Genomic DNA, 18,168 nt, shown 5'->3' on the forward strand with positions numbered 1-18,168 from the left:
GACTACAGAACGTGGGCTGAGAATAACTCGAAGAAAGACAAAGTAACGAGAAATAGCAAAAAATGGAAGAGCGAGAACCTTAAAATCAGGATAGATGGTCACTAGGTAGATGTAGTTAAGGAATTCTGCTAACTAGGCAGCAATATAACCTATGACGGATGGAGCAAGGACGACATCGGAAGTAGACTACCAATGGAAAAAGGGCATTCTTGGCCAAGAGAAATCTACTACTGTCAACCGTAGGACTTAATTTGATGGAGAAATTTCTGAGAATGTTCGTTTAGAGCTCAGCATTGTACGGTAGTGAAAGATGGACTGTGGGAAAACCTGTAGAAAATTGAAGCATTTGGGATTTGGTGCTACAGACGAATGATGAAAATCGAGTGGACTGATATGGTTAAGAGGAATTATGAGGTTCTGCGCAGAATCGGAGAGGATACGAGCATATGGAAACCACTGACAAGAAGAAGGGAAAGGATGATAGGCCATCTATTAAGACATCAGGGAATGATTTTCGTGATAGCAGAGGGAGCTGAAGATGGCAAAAACTGTAGAGGAGCACAGAGATTGGAATTCATCCAGCAAATATTGAAGGACGTTGGTTGCAAGTGCTACTCTGAGATGAAGAGTTTGGCATAGGAGAGGAATTCGTGGAAGGCAGCGTCAAACCAGTTAAAAGAAGCAAATATATATGTGAAGAAATATCGTGAAAAGGTTGTATGGCTGTTGCAGAATATACTATGCTGAGAAATAATTTAAAAAAATTAAATACACTGTGTGCCCTTACCGATTCAGAAAAAGGCACACTTTAACTGGTAATGAACGTTGGACACGTTGTAACTCACGGACCCACCGATGTCTGTACATTACCACATTTTAAGCCGGTGCAGTTGCTTCACTTTGCATGCGCGACGACATGAGTAGCTAATTTCATTGCTAAGTAACACTGAAACGCCACAACGTATCGAATTTATTTCTTAGCACAACATTCCATAAAACCTCATTACAAGCTTTTCAGATTCTTTATGACTACCCTATATATTACTGTGGTCGGTCTTGAAATGCAGAAGGTAAGGATACAGCGTTCGTTGACGACGAAGACAATAAAGTCGAAACACGAGGACAGGAAACGAAATTAGTCTTACTCATTTGAAAGTAATTCATAGGATCATAGAGAAGATAATTCTAGATTTCTGGACGGGGCTTAATTTCCGTCTTCTCGACTTACTACTGCGCTACAACTGTTGATGCCAATTTCCAAGCGTATACCTACGAAGGAACCGTTGGCACCAGCACGTATTTCACTCTCTAGTGCAACCTAGAAGCATTTAGAGAATCTTCGAAACTGCCATCACACTGCTGTTAGTTCATAAATCTCCTTCGAACTATTCTCCGTTCAAATTCTTTTAGATCTTCGATTAAAAATAGCAACTGCTGGTATTTAAACACACTGAAAGTTGCTAGCCTGCTACTTGTTTTTTGCAGGCTGCGGGATGTTTGGGGACTGAAACAGTGATCCTAGAAATGTACAATAAATTTCGTGTGTTTGGGGATTGAAACAGTGATCCAAGAAATGTAGAATAAATTTCGTGTGTTTCCGTCAATGGTCACCAAACGTTTGGTCGCGAGACTATCGGTTTCTGTGGGAAATGACCGTCATTAGATATCGGTGATGATTTGCTGCTTCAGTTTACAATCGAAAGTCAGACATTGCTCTGGCCGAAACCGATATTTTCGGGACCAGATGTTTTGTGATCATTGACAGAAATAGAAGCATTTTATTCTACACTTCCTGAATCACTGTTATAATCCAAGACCATTTCGAAGCTTGTGAAAGTAGTGCCATGTCTGGTCTGCGACAGTATAAAAAACGCTGTGGAAACTTAAACAGCGCATCAGCACCGAGACGAAAAGATGGTCATTGCTGATTGACATCAACACTCTCAAGACCATGGGTTTTGTGATCATTGACGGAAATGAAAATAATTTATCCTACTTGTTTTTTAATCAGTAAGTCTCATACGCTCTGGTACACTGTCGACGAACAGAACACATGAACTGATAGTACTTCCAAGAGTTTATGTCGCACTTACTCATGCAGCACTGAAAGATGATGGAACGCCAATGTTGTGAACTCTTACAGAGTTAGTACTGTGTCGTAAATCACAGTATAAGACAGAAATCCTACCCCACAATGTGAAAAATATTTAACTGTGGTGAACCCAATGATAATCGAAACAAGACCTCTTTCTATAGCACTACTTTGTCAATATGTCGGTTACGTATGGTAATATAGATTTGGTACGAAGTAAGTAAGTTTTTAACTGTTGCGCATAAGAAAAGATTCTGACGCTAATTGGTGTGTGACAGGACACCAAAAACGCAATTCCCAGACCTGATGTAGCTGCACATCCTCTCGACAGTGAAGAAAGCAGACACCTGGTATGACTCTCAATTCCTACGAGAGGAAGCTGTCTCAGTATCCTAATGGAATTGTTTGCCATTTTCCCTTCCTTTCATTAAATATCGAGGAACTTTTACATAAAGCGTTTATTTCTAAGGTTTCATAGTATTTACCAGCCGATATCATTTGAAAACATCTCACCTACAGCCGATTCATAATCTAGGCCTAAGTACTTATTTTCATCTCCGGTGATGTGTGGATCGTTCAAGAAGTTTTATGCGCTGTCTGACAGTTATCCACGCTTCCTGTATCACTGCGGTGTACAGTCATTAGTAATGGTCGTACAGCTAGCCTGGGTAACCCGTACTCGGTAAACACGCTATATTCACTCTCACTGTGACTTATTTGCTACAGCTAAAAACCGTAATAAAGTGAACTCAGAGCAATATTCTCCATATTCTCCCAATAATTCCATATCTTTTATGAAACAAAGACGACGGCAGATGTACGCATCAAGCCATTTTTAATGTGGGCATACTCTAAAAAGGGCACGTTTGACCATTTGCCACAACTCGTACGTCCAGTTCAATTTTGTCACTGTTAGAGCTCCATGTCTAGAGTCTGAGATCATTAGGTACTCAACTCGTAAACTTGTCCACGTCTAAGAAATCTCCCATGACTATAGCAGTACTCTCTATCAAGACTCTCCATGGCAGGTACCCGTACATTAAATCTGCTAGATTGTTGTATTTCGTGCTCAAAGTGACTAACAGAACGTATCTTGGAGAGAAAACGTTCATTCTGTAACGGGGAGTGACCGACACGACTTGTCAGATTAGAACCATCTACCTGACTGGGACTCGAACCAGAAACACTTGTATTTCACTGGCAAATGCCCTACCAGAATATCTGTGTCCGCTAGTATATTTCATGCTGTTATTTTCAAGCCATAGTAAATGAACAGCATCATGAGTCTCTTTCAATCAACTGTTCCTAATATAACTTTCAAGTGAATTTTCGTTGGACATATGAGACCTTTACCCTTAATGTAAGAATGACGGCATAAATGATTTAAAATTTTTAATTTAAGTTATGTAATACCTATATTTGCAATAATTTAAGCTTCGTTTAATTATTCCTTTTTGACATTATTGCACTAAATAATATCTGCAGTACTTTGCTTTTTACCACCCCAAGTAATGTATTTTTGCGTTTTTTATTTTTTTTATTTTTTTAATAGCGCACATAATAGAACCGTTAGAATTTCACAATCTGAAAAATTCCAGTAGCTCTGTGTGAATTAAATATCCACATAAAACTAAATTCCAGGGTTTAAATTAGCAGATAAAAACTGCACTTGATAGGTACAAAAAGAAAGTCTGCAAAATTGACATTCAATTCCGGAATCTAAATTTTTCTTTATTATCACTCAGAGCACCTTTGGTTATGACCAACGCCTTAAGTACTTTATTGGAGAGATACCGACATCCACATCACAGTTGTCCTGAAGATCTGCCTCTGTATCGTCGTGCTGTTCGGTAGCAGAAGTGTGACAACTGCCTACTGTGAAATCGCCTTTTTGTTCTGTTTCTTGATCTATATCACTGACATCTTCATATATCTACCGATTAACACTTAATCAAGCTTACGATCGTTATAACTGACACATTCCTACTAACACGTGTTGTACTAAACTGAAGAAAACAGGTATGTAACTCACGAGGCGCGGTCCAGGAGATCACAACACGTGTCAGAAACGCATGTCAACAACAAACAAAGAAGCAGGTAACGCAACTGATAGCAAAACATTATGGGGTTGGTGATATAAGGATGGCTGTGGAAGCATGGAAGCATTCCCCTAGAACTGACCTAGGAATGCGTTCGATAATTTCCACGCTGTCTGAGAGACCACACTTCATGAGTTATGCGTTAATGAAAAGGTGTTCAGTAACGTTATATTTTGTTTGATATGTTCTCTTTTTGCAGGTTTGTTCCACAAGGTTATCTGTCAAAGTGGCGTGGCGTCTTTGGAGCTGGTGTCGGCTCCTATTAAGGACAGGACGTTTCGCCTCGCACAGTCCCTCGGCTTCACGGGAGACAGTTCAGAGGAACTACTGGCCTTCATGAGAGACCAACCAGCGCAGACGCTCGTCGAGAATGTACTAAACTGCCTGACCAAAGAGGTGGGTTAACGTGTGCAACATTCGCGAGGTATTATTACGAATGAAACGTTACAAGTTTTAATTCCACTCTACTGTGGACTGCCTCTGTCGATTAGGAAAAGCAGAGAATGCAGTCGCTGGTACCTTTTGCGCCAACCATAGAACCGGAGAGCGTGAAGGACGCAATCATCACACAGAGTCCTATGGAAATCCTGAAGAGTGGCAAGTTCAACAAAGTGCCCACTATCTTGGGTGTCTGTTCTCGCGAAGGAATACTGTTCATCCGAGGTAGGTATACACGGCGCCTCCGACATAACTCCTGAATACATAGACTCTAATTTATGATCTGAAAAATGATATGTTCCGGAAGGACAAACTAACCTTACGTTTGTATATAAATCAGTCGTTGGATTCGACTCTTCTTATTGATATTGTTGACAGTGGTCGTTTTCTCTGCCATGAATAATATTCGTTACATGACATACAAAAGCCCGTAAAATGTACTTCCACTAAATGGTTGTCAATTATTTTTCTTTCTAGTCATAGTACCCTAAAGCAGCCTACGTCCCTCTGTTATTTGGGAAAGGGAAAGAACCCGCAATCCTACCTATTCAGAAAGTTGTGCAAGACTAAAATGCCTGTTACATTGCACTTATAGTTGTTTTCTAAAACTATCTTCCGTACCATATCGACCCAACAAGGTGCCTTAGACAACGACCTAGTACAACAAATCTGTCGCCGCTCGACTAACTATTGTTATTACACGAAAGGTGGGAAGATACTTGTAGTTGATAAGTGCAAAAAGAAGATGACTGAAAACTCTGTCAATGGACGATTGCAGAGCTGTATCTGTGGGAGTAATTATTATTTTCCTTACACAAATTTACGGAATTTGTGTAAAGTCATTGCAACAACGAAGGTTGGCAAGTGAATGGAAAGATTTGCAGATCATTTCAATCATTAACAAGGATCGCTGGAGAGGTGATGTTTGCCGTCAATACATTGTACATGGCTGGTCATTGTACTTAACAGAACGAGGAATAATAAATAAAGATATCTTACTTATTTTGCATATACAGGAAGAACTTGATTAAATCGGTACGTGGTCTCATGATATAAGGGACGCAAAACTTAGTACACATAGGTACCATCTCTGGCAGCCGCAATGGCTCTAACCCGACTACATAACGAGTCGAACACAGTTTGGATGACACCCTTACGTCGTTCCATGCTTTTTCAACCTGATGCCATCAACTATCAATCGTAGTGATTGTCCATTGTGGTAAAGCGATCTCTCAGCAATACACAGCCAGATGTTTTCACATGGAGAAACCTGAAGAAAGTGTTGGTAAGGCAAGAGTCAGACATCTTTATATCGAGCTAGATTAGGACATCAGGGTTAACATGCCATCCTTCGTTTTCGTGTTGAAATGTGACATCACGGATGACTTGGCGTTAGTGGACAACCACTGGCTTTAATGCACCATAAATGTAGTAGCTGCTGTCGAAACTAATGGCTTTCATAACCAGAGGTTACCGGCTTGTGTATCCAGAGCACACCACTCATTCATACTCCTGCCGGTCTCGCATGAAGATGACTGATTCCATCTGGAACGTGCATTATTCTTGGAGCCTCAGGTCACGTCTTCCGCAGAACTGTACGCAGAACTGCGGCTCACCTGTACAATCTTTCCTCATATACAGAACACAGTCTGTTGTCATGCTTACTTCATAAGAAACACCCAAACAATGGAACTGCAAGCCCTAGAATTCTTCGTGTGATTCCATTTAAATATCAGTTGCATTTTTATAGGATAGTTCAACTAAATATGACCCCCTAATACTGATTTCATGCGATTATTTCTAACAGCTGATCTTTCCCTGGAAAAATTCATCACTTTTCATTAAAAGGTTTTCCTCAGACTGGTAAGAAATACACCACTTCAAATGTTAACACTTCTTGTAACTGCTTTTAAATACTTACATTATGTGAGGTGCTCAAGCCGTTCACCACTAATCTCGTAATCAACTGCTATCGATTTCTGTCTCTTTGTTATGGGGTTCACTTTACATTAATTCACATTTGAAGAGGACTGCCATTCGGTACATCAAGTGTAAATATTGTCTATATTTTCCCGCATATACTTGCCTTACTGCAGACAATAGCAACGTCTTCGAAGAATCTCGTACTGCTATTGATCATATTTGATAAATCATTTATGCGTACACAGTAGGTTAAAAGTTTGTTTCTACCCAATTTTAAAAATTACATTTCACGTAAATATTTGTGAAACAACAAGTAAAGTCTGATGCCAGTTTTCTTACTGCAAGCATTATCTTCACTACTACTACCATCCACTGTGAAATCCAGTGTATTCACAATGAATATCTGCTACAGTTTACTTAGATAAACTGATGCTATACCAGTCACTGGTACTCTATCTTTGGGATTTACTATCTTCCTGCGTATGTAAATATGACAAGTATTTTTCAAAATTAATGTTCGCTGTATGGCAAATTCACCAATTCTGAAGTATTTTCTGGTTTTAAGAACACCACTTAGTGTATTTTAGAGATAACTATTCCTATATTCCAGGATGATACACTCCTCTTATCTCTCCGTAAAAAGAACGTGTCTTTTCAATTTTATATCACATACTAACACATTCTGCAATCAGGTCAATCACAAGTAATGTTACTGGAGCTGGAGATTCTTTTTGTCTCTATTATCATTTCAAGCAAATAAGTAAGAAATATATATTACTGTTTGTTAACAGCCTCCCACCTACACTAAAATTTTACACCACCTACAATAAAATTTTACACACTATAAGAGAGTAAGTTTTAGTGGCCGGTGTCCATTTCAATGAGTTTCTGCTCTGAGTGTCACCCTGTTATTCTTATATAAAACTTGCTACATTCTGAATCAGGCAGCCTGAAGGGTCACTCTGACGACAACTGACTTCGATAGTTGCCATAAAGTCGGACGTTTTATCATGTCGTGTCATTTTCACTTACGTAAAAGAATTTTGTTTAATCAATTTATTACGATCTGATAGGTTAGTTGTTTGTTCAGTAGTGTACCAATAACCGAGCTGTCTCACGTACTTTGCATTTTCATTCATGAGGGAGCTCTCAACATTCATATTCGTCGCGTTAGGTACCATGACGATGTCTATCAGTTTCAATGCTGACATTTTCGATGAAATGTTATAACACGTTCATGTATTTGTATTTGTTTCAGCACACAACCCCCCTAATGGATACTCTTTAGTAACTTCTGCTTAGTTTCAGTGATGTATGCTTGTTTTATGGAGATAAACCAACAGACACAACTTCAGAACTGAAATATGATCTACAAACAAAATACTGTTTTTTTTCGAAAAGCTTGAGAAGCTGCTAAAAGTGAGAGACGAACATTTGCGAGTCACTGACTGAACTACCTTTACCTCCTCTCCAGTTGCAGCTGGGAAAATGCCTTGCCTTGTCAGCAAGTGGAAGGAAGTTTCTTCTGGCACTGAATTATTCTTCTTCTCGTGTAGATTCGGAATATCAGTGTAACTCAGGATCACAAATGTTTTTAGTGAAATCGGTTTTCGATATAACTTGCTTATATCCTTTGTAGTAAATCTTTTTGCTTAAACCGCCCGGAGCTGGTCCATTGGCAATGAAAGCAGTAATGAATGACATACACCAGAGTCACGTATTCCTGCTATTTCGTGATATAAGAAAACTTAATTTACTTCTATAGGCTCTACAACAACTCTTTCGATCCCTTGTGCTGTTTTCATACGTTGTGATGTCCGTTTTGAGATGGAATAAAATGCCACGGACATCCAATACAAGTGAATTTGCTATAAAAACGAACTGCACCAATAAATAGGAAATAGATTCACGCACTTCTAACAGGGTAATGGTCCTACGAAAATGCATCGAGACCAAGCAAAGCAAAATGAGTATGTATAAATTCAAAACCAGTAAATTTATTCACAAAGACGACACCTGCATATAGGAAAATTACAGCTGACTTTGGCAGTAATGACACCTGATCAGAAATATCTATGTTATTACTGGCTCTGTTTTTTAGTTTTTTGAGCAATCCTTATTCTGACCCGATTGGCACGGACCAGCACTAATTCCTCCCCTGAGACAATGTCTTCACCTCACTGTATCACTCACACCCTACTGTTTATTAGTTCTGATCCAGTCTGTCCTTCTCTGAAGTTTATGCTGTATACAGATTCCACTACTGGCTAGTAAATATTCCCCGGTTTCTTAATACATGTTCTATCATCCTTTCCCTTCACCTACCGTCGCCTTTTTAGCGAAGAAACTTCTCTGGTGTTCAGTTCAATACAATCCTGTGCTGAAAAACATCTTCTACATTCTCAGAAATTTCTTCCCCAAATTAAGATGTATGCTTGATACTAAAAACTTCTATTGGATATCGTTTACTCACAATCTATAATCTGTAGTCACTAACTGGTCAGTCCATTCAAAATAACATTTAATTCTTCTTCGCCTTCCTGAGGATAGCAATGTTAACAGCGAATCTTATCGCTGATATTCGTTCACCCTGAGTTTTAATTCCACTCTTGAACCTTTCTTTTATTTCAGTCATTGCTTATTCTGTAAAGACATTGAATGTTAGGAACGAAAGACTGCACTTCTGTCTTACAGCCTCTTTAAGCCGAGCATTTCGTTCTTGGTCTTCCAGGCTAATTGATCCCCCTTGGTTCTTGTACATATTCTATATTTCTCGTCTTTCATTATAGATTACACCTAATTTTCTCGGAATTTCGAATATCTTGCATGGTTTTACATTGTTTCCCTAGATCGACAAATTCCATCAACGAGTCTTGAGTTAAGCCTTGGTTCCATTATTAAGAGCATTGTCAGAAACGCCCCTCTGGTGGCTTTACCGTCCCTAAATCCAGGCTCATTGTCATTTAACAGCTCTTACAGTTTCGTTTTTATTGTGTATAATGTTCTTGTTACGAACTTGGTTGCATAAGAAAGTAAGTTGATGTTATATAGCCCTGTCACTGTTGTTTTCTTCCTATATTCAGAACGTTATGGACGAAATTTTTCCGGAAGTTCATGGTCTGTTAAGAGGACTATAAATTATCTACATCAATTTGAAAAGTCGTTTGGTTGCCACTTATCCCTCTTGATATTACAATTTCAGAAGGAAATATCTCTATTCTTTCTACATTACACAATCGCAAGTCAGTTAAAGCTCTGTTATACTGAATTTTGAGTCGCCCTACTCACGTCTTCCATCTCGACTCACATTCCTTCTTCAGTTGCGTAAACAAACAAGTGTTCGCTCTTGCAGAGGCCTCAATGTACTTTTTCAAGCTATCCGCTCTCACTTCTGTGTTTAACAGTGGAATTCCCTTTGCACTCATAATGTTCCCTCCGTTCCTTTATTTTCACTGAGGATTATTTTGACTTTTCCGTATTCAACAAGTAGGTCAGTTCTTCCGACGATCACTTCTTTTTCGATTTCATCACATTTTTCACCTTGGATTCCCTGCACATCCCATTTATTTAAATCTTAAGTTGCTTTTGCTATATTCCTCACTTTCCCTAAATATTTTTTTTACTTTCTTCTTTTGTTGACTGGTTGATGTAGTTCTTCGCAGTTACTTTGCTTGTACCTATAAGGTGCCAATTATGGAACTATATAAAATAAAATTGTCATAAATTCTGAACGGTTTTGCGTTAGGACATTCAAATTGCACGGATGGCCACGGGGCATAATGGAAATTAATATACGCACGTGCACGCGCCTTGTTGTTGTCATTTGGATGGATATCTCAATAAGAAAAATTGGCACATTTGGGAGATTGAGAAGTCTCTTCACCCTCAACTGGTGACTTTGAGGCGTGCAATGTCTATTCATGGAATAATCGGTGCGATATTCCTTGATGGCACGATCACTATAGAACGATACGTGAACGTTTTGGAACATGAATTCATACCCATTATCGAAAGTGACTCTGATTTCGACAAGATGTGGTTCATTCAAGACCGACCCCATCGAAGCAGGAGAGTGTTTGCTGTCCTGGAGGAGCACTTTGGATACCGCATTCTGGCTCTGGGGTACCCAGAGGCCACTGGCATGGATAGGTTTCGACTGGCCGCCATATTCTGCTGATCTGAACAAGTGCTACTCCTTTTTCTGGGCGTATATTAATGACCAGGTGTACATAAAAAGCCACAAAGTCATTGCTGAGCTAAAAATAGCCATTCAGAAAGTCATGGACAGCATCGATGTTCCGATGCTTCAGCAGGTCACGCAGAACTTCGGTGTTCGTCTGCGCCACATCATCGCCATTGATGGCAAGCATATCGAACATGTCATAACCTAAATCCGAATATCTGTAGTGACGTTCACATGTTGAATAAAGTGTGTGCACTCCGTAGGTTGTAACTAATTTCCGTTTTTTTTTCCCACATAGTTCAATCATTGTCACCCAGTAGTTTGTAGTCCAACGGCCTTGACTGTTTTTTTACTGAGTTGTTATCCTAGTCTACATTTGCTCTTGAATATATTTTACTATAAAATAGATGATTTAGGAACACTATCTGTGAACGATGTAATCAAGCTTTGATCTTCCCATCTCTCCGAACCTTTCCCACGTACATTTCCTGTCTCCCTCTGTGAAAGATTACTTCATTTCTGTCATTTGTAAAGTCCACTGCATGATAATTTTTAATTGCTTTCACCAGAACTGACGGAGAACAGGGGAACTATGCGGGAGCTCAATACAAACTTCCAGAGGTTGTTGCCAGCCGACATTCCCATTAAGAGGGAGGAACGCATCACCGTTGCTCGAGACATCAAGAGGTTCTACTTTGAAAATCAACCTCTGGAAGATTCAACCGTCGAAATGTATGGTGACGTAAGTCTCAAGCTAATTAATATAGTTGATTTCTTTTGTTCTCTTCTTAGACTGCTGTATGTATGAATTTATGTATTATTTTACTACAACCTAACAAACTCGATATTTTGCAGTGAAATTTTTAGATTTTTGGCAACATTTCCTTCTAACAAAATGTTTTTGAATGAAATAACACACAACTCTAATGTGCTCCGGGACCATAAGAGTGGAAGCGAAAACGATTTATATGCCAAATATAACATCTAGCAAGAGAATGAAAAACAACTTCTCTCTGTTTGTACATGGCTGATTTGTACCCAAAATATTAACAACGTATTCTAAGGCCACAGAATTATGCAGCTCACCGCATCACCGAAAAAGTAATAAGACAAATTAGAAAATATACACTTAATTAAGAATGTTCTAAGCATCATACCAGAAAACTGACGATCTAAGTGCCAAAAAGAAAATTTTTACAAGATAATTCTTATAAGGAAGAAAACGACAACTTGCTATTTACTCGTATTTACACAAACAGCTCCGTTACCGGTTTCGAACAGATAAGTTTACCTTTGTTGTTGTTTATGTTACTTTTCTGCTTTTTCCCAACAACTAATATATACGAAAACAGTTTTAATATAAACTTTAAATGCCACCTGAAGCCAAACTGTTGGTTCGAAACTCTTAACAGTATTACTTGTGTAAATAAATACCTTTGTTAACTTGGATGATTGCTGTTTTCTTCTCTGTACGAATCAACTTATATTTTGTACAAAGCCACACACTGCAAAATGCCAGCAGCTTTGAGAAAAAAGCAGAATGTAAGTTTTTGTTGGAAGTGCCGTTACTACTGAGATGCTATGTTATAGTATCTATGATAAAAACTACAGAAATACAACATTAGGTTTCTAGGTGCTACAACTGAAATGAATTTAAACCATTTCTCATTTTTTTAACTTGTGGAACATTTAAAACAATAGCGTATCTAATAAATGTTCGTCATTTAAGTTTCACAGATCCTTAAAAAGAGCTATAAAGTAATATTTATATTACACCTTACAAATTCATAATTTAACTCCTATAACATATGACAATAACTTGGCTCAAAGACCATAGACCATCTACTAACGCATGTTGGAAAGATTTTCTCTTGGTTTGGCTCTTGGATGAAGTCAGTGAACATGCAGAAGAGTACCAATGCTGTTCTACAGCATAGAAAGAGTCGTTTTATGAGAAAATGGCACTCCCATTTCCACACTTCATAACTATTGGAGGTTCGGTGTCGATCATGTTCGTTTTATTATTTGTGCTTCTTTCCGCTCATCGTCTCCGCAACTAAAGACTTCCCTAGATTCCAAATGTACAGCTGACTCACCAAATAAGTATGGTTATGTTTTTAAATGTAGTACATTTATCTTTACGACGGAAATTCTGACAGAAAGTTACGCATGTCGTCCCGCGCTAACGCCTTTAGTATCAAGATTGACACATTTTTAGGAGTGAGTACATGGTCTGGATTTGCTGTAGACACAGTACAGTTGTAGTACGGTTAACAGGAGAACCATATCGTGGGAGTGAAAAGGCGAGACAGTTGGAAATTTGAAGTATGCTGGCACAACGTCTAAATTGAACAAAGATTCACCGTAGAATTCTGGCGGAATCTGGACCAAATGTAATTTCACGCACAGTCAGAATGAGCTGGTGCTAACAATTTGGCCAAGTCCGCAAAGACGTGGATGACGCTTACAGGGAAGGCAGACCATCGACATAGACCAAAGACGGAAACGACCAGGTAGTCTAATCGAGTAGGTAATTCTCAAAATTGTCCAATTTTCCAACGATGAGGACGTTAACCAGTGTTTCTCCACTGGCCCCGTGACGAAGGAGCGGATTTGTGAATTCAAAAAACAAAATGATTGACAGAAGATTACGACCATCGGTTACAGGTAGTTGGTGAAAATGTTGTCACATATGATAAAATGAAACCCCTACAGCCGTCATTACGATTTTATTTGTATGGTAGCTACCAGTTTCGGCGCTTCAGTGTGCCATCTTCACACATGTATGCATGAAGCAGTAACTATGGAATTATCAACTTATCAGTCATGCCACGTAAACAGAGATTAAAAACAGAATGAGAATCAAGGAGAAGGCTGTACAAGTGAAAACAGTATAATTCGAAACAAAACATTTCGCAATTAGCGGTGACGGGATGAATAATGCATTACAATATCTATCAGAGGGGTAATGTGCGTTAGGTGGAACAGCGCGCAGGCCTGGTTCAAATGGCTCTGAGCACTATGGGACTTAACTTTTGAGGTCATCAGTCCCCTAGAACTTAGAACTACTTAAACCTAACTAACCTAAGGACATCACACACATCCATGCCCGAGGCAGAATTCGAACCTGCGACCGTAGCGGTCACGTGGTTCCAGACTGAAGCGCCTAGAACCTCTCGGCCATACAGGCCGGCGCGCAGGACTGACGGCATGTTTATACTGTATGCGCTGTTCACCAGACAGGGACTAGTTGCGAGCGAAGTAACACGCCCATAATAGACTACAATGTACATCCGTACACGTATCGAATGTTCTCATTGTAAACCTCTAAACCAGTGTGGCAGACGTATGGCATATACAAACGATGAATATGTGGATATGCTTCTGGTCCTTGGTGCATCTGATAACCGGGATGGTGTTGCCGCTCGTGAATATGCTGCTAGATATCCTCTTCGATGCCATCCAAATAAAAGTTTGTTTCGTCGTCTGGGACCACGCCTTTGGCAATCAGGTTCTCTCCTTCCTCCATCGCGTGACACAGGTCGTCCACGGACTCACCATACTCTAGATACTGATGAAGCTGTTGTAGAAGTCATAAACCAAGAACCTCAGCGAAGTATTCGTAGCGCAACAAGGCAGCTGGGTGTCACGCAGTGCACAGTCGTTAACGAGCTGCTCGAGCATGAGCTGCACCCCTATCATTATGCACGCAACACCTGCATCAGGCAGATCGCATTCAGCAGATGCAATTCTGTGAATAGTTCCAACAACAGCAGGAAGCCAACGATGACTTAGTGAACACCGTAATATGGTCGGGTGACGCAGCATTCACTTGTGAGGGTGTCTTCAATAGGTACAGTACCCACCATTGGTGTGAGGGTAAACCGCACGTAACCTGTGATCATGGATATCAAGCTCGCTTTGGTATCAACGCCTGGGCCAGAATATTGAGTGACAGGTTTTTGGCCCCCTTCATGTTACCTTACCGGTTGACTGCACATGGGTGTCATGGATTCCTCTCAGACTATCTGCTTGAGGCACTGGAAGATGTTCTACAACATGTTCGGCAGAAGATACGGTTCCAACATGATGGTGCGCCTCCACACTCAATTTGCGACAGTACTGGGACATAACATTTCCAGGGAAATGGCTAGGACGCGGAACTCCAGTTGTATAGCCACCGTGTTCACCTGACCTAAATACCCTGGATTTCTATTCCGCCGACGCGTGTGGAAAAATTGGTAGCGCGTATTTATGTTGCTCTTATTACTGTGGACGTAGCTTTGCTGCGAAGGGTTCAGAGCTGCATGATTGGGCGGGTTGTGCAATGTTTGGACGTGCAAAGTGATCGCTTTGAGCGTCTGTTGTTCTGAGGACGACATATTCTGTTGTGAAAGTAATGCTGTCATTAATATGAACATTTTTACTGTCACTGGTTGGTAATGTGCGACATCTGTGCGCTCATATTACATGTAGCATAAATGACAAGTAGATGTTGTGTTATTGTACTGTGCTATCATCTTTAGCATCTCAAAACTGATATTTTTGTAGTTATTCTGTGCTATGACTGGTTATTTGTTTCAACTGTCTGTTTCTTATTTGTCTAACCACGTACTTGTTATGTTCAGCTGTACAACATGTAAATTTAGAATACATATGACCTAAGTAACGGTGTATACTACAGTATGGAATGATAGATGAAATTGGCAAATAAAAAAAAGGGGTCTCAACAAAGGATCAAACGCTCGACCTCCTGTATGCTAACCCAAAACTCTGTCCACTGCACCAACCATATAGCACAAATAAAATATGCTGACAGAGGTAGTTCCCATATGTGAAGTTACATTGTTGGCAGATTGCCACTTTTTGACGTCCTTTTTCTGACAGATATACTCGCCTGACGAAATTTTGTGAGAGACACCTTTTTATATCGCTGGCATGGAAGAGACGCATTGCGAAGCCAGAGTGAGCGAATCACTTCATCCTGTATGTAGAGCCAGCATTTGGGATGCATAATTTGTTAAACCGATTGTGCGATAGTTCTCGCACTCTCCCCGTGCTATCTTCTGGATGGCGTGGACAGTATTTTTCTGAAAATCTCGTGATATGTCTGCTGACCCATGGATTCTACAAACCAATCGCAGTAGTCATTTGATTGGCACTTCCCGCAATAACTTTAGAAACTGCAAAGGTAGATTTTCTATTCATTCCGCCTTATTTGTTCACAAGTCTTCTAAAGCTCTATTAAACGCTATTAGTAGATCACCTACGACCTCCTTATCGGCCGTCTTTCTTCTTTTGTCATCAGATACTTTCTTCCCCTCGTAGAGCCCTTCAATGTACTATATTCACCTGCCATTTGTCTCCTATGCGTTTAATACCTGGATTTATGATACCTCTTAATGTTGACGACCTGGCCTTTAGTTTCACCGACGACTGCTTTCACTATTCTGTACGCTGAATCTGTCCTTCCGACGACCATTTACCTTTCGATTTTCTTACACTTCTGCTGTAGCCAACTAATTTCGTTCCTAAGTGATTTGTAATGCAGTTTTACTTCATACTCACAAATATTTTTATACTTCTGCTGTAGTCGATCAATTGAAGTAATTTTTCAGTTACCCAAGATTACTTCACAGTTACCTTCTAGTTCCATAGCTGTGTGTTCAACTTCTGGCATTTTCCTTTTACAAATGTCCATTTTCCTTCAACTTACTTTCCGAATGTGGTGTTCATTAGGACATTATCTACGCCATGAGGCAACTTCAAACCCACTTCAGAGGCTTATCTCACTAGGGGTAAGACAGGTACTGCCTACAGGAACATTAAAGGGACCTTCTTTTCTCCAAAGAGAACCACTTGTATGAATATCAAGAGCTCAGATGGAAACCCAGTTCTAAGCAAAGAATGGAAAGCAGAAAGGTGGAAGGAGTATATATAGGGAGTATATAGAGGGTCTATACAAGGGTGATGAACTTGAGGACAATATTGTGGAAATGGAAGAGGATGTAGGTGAAGATGAAATGGGAGATACGAAACTGCGTGAAGAGTTTGACAGAGCACTGAAAGACCTGAGTCGAAACAAAGCCCTGGGAGTAGACAAATTTCCGTTGGAACTATTGACGGCCTTGGGAGAGCCAGTCCTGACAAAACTCTACCATCTGGTGAGCAAGATGTATGAGACTGGCGAAATACCGTCAGACTTCAAGAAGAATAAAACAATTCCAATCCCCAAGAAAGCAGGTGTTGACAGATGTGACAATTACCGAACTATCAGTTTGGTAAGTCACACCTGCAAAATACTAACGCAAATTCTTTACAGACGAATGGAAAAACTGGTATAAGCCGACCTCGGCGAAGATCAGTCTGGATTACAGAGAAATGATGGAACACGTGAGATAATACTGACCCTATGACTTATCTTAGGAACTAGATTAAGAAAAGGCAAACCTATATTTCTAACATTTGTAGACTTAGAGAAAGCTTTTGACATTGTTGACTGGAATACTCTCATTCAAATTCTGAAGGTGGCAGGGTAAAATACAGAGAGCAAAAGGCTATTTACAATTTGTACAGAAAGCAGATGGCAGTTATAGGAGTCGAGGGACATGAAAGGGAAGCAGTGGTTGAGAAGGGAGTGAGACAGGTTTGTAGCCTCTCCCTGATGTTATTCAATCAGTATATTGAGCAAACAGTAAAGGAAACAAAAGAAAAAATCATAGTAGATATTAAATTCCATGGAGAAGAAATAAAAGCGTTGAGGTTCGCCGATGACATTGTAATTCTGTCAGAGACAGCAAAGGACTTGGAAGAGCAGTTGAACGGAATGGATAGTGTCTTGAATGGAGGATATAAGATGAACATCAACAAAAGCAAAACAATGATAATGGAATGTAGTCGAATTAAATCGGGTGATGCTGAGGGAATTAGATTAGGAAATGAGACACTTAAAGTAGTAAAAGAGATTTGTTATTTGGGGAACAAAATAACTGATGATGGTCGAAGTGGAGAGGATGTAAAATGTAGCCTGGCAATGGCAAGGAAAGCGTTTTTGATGAAGAGAAATTTTTTAACATTTGAGTATAGATTTAGGTGTCAGGAAGTCGTTTCTGGAAGTATTTGTATGGAGTGTAGCCATGTATGAAAGTGAAGCATGGACGATAACTAGTTTAGACAAGTAGAGAATAGATGGTTTCGAAATTTGGTACTACAGAAGTATGTTGAAAATTAGATGGGTAGAACATATAACTAACGAGGAGGCATTGAATAGGATTAGAGAGAAGAGAAGTTTGTGGCACAACTTGACTAGAAGAAGGGATCGGTTGTTAGGACATGTTCTGAGGTTTCAAGGCATCACCAGTTTAGTATTAGAGGGCAGCGTGGAGGGTAAAAATCGTAGAGGGAGGCCAAGAGATGAATACACTAAGCAGATT

The 18,168-nt window shown here is 39.8% G+C and overlaps 1 protein-coding gene across 3 annotated transcripts in view; it reads left to right on the top strand.

Annotated features, from left to right (window-relative positions):
* The window catches only part of LOC126332740 (juvenile hormone esterase-like), a 292,229-nt gene that overhangs the window by 263,565 nt on the left and 10,496 nt on the right, over positions 1-18,168 (top strand). Inside the window, exons 5-7 of one of the 3 annotated variants that reach the window (XM_049996649.1) lie at positions 4,391-4,587; positions 4,683-4,854; positions 11,305-11,477. The exons of the other annotated variants lie outside the window; for them this stretch is intronic. Of the exons in view, the coding sequence (XP_049852606.1) occupies positions 4,391-4,587; positions 4,683-4,854; positions 11,305-11,477 (542 nt within the window). The remainder of the gene's footprint in view (positions 1-4,390; positions 4,588-4,682; positions 4,855-11,304; positions 11,478-18,168) is intronic. 3 annotated transcript variants of the gene reach the window in all.

The sequence above is a fragment of the Schistocerca gregaria genome, chromosome 2 (assembly GCF_023897955.1).
Source record: "Schistocerca gregaria isolate iqSchGreg1 chromosome 2, iqSchGreg1.2, whole genome shotgun sequence".
Taxonomy (NCBI): domain Eukaryota; kingdom Metazoa; phylum Arthropoda; class Insecta; order Orthoptera; family Acrididae; genus Schistocerca; species Schistocerca gregaria.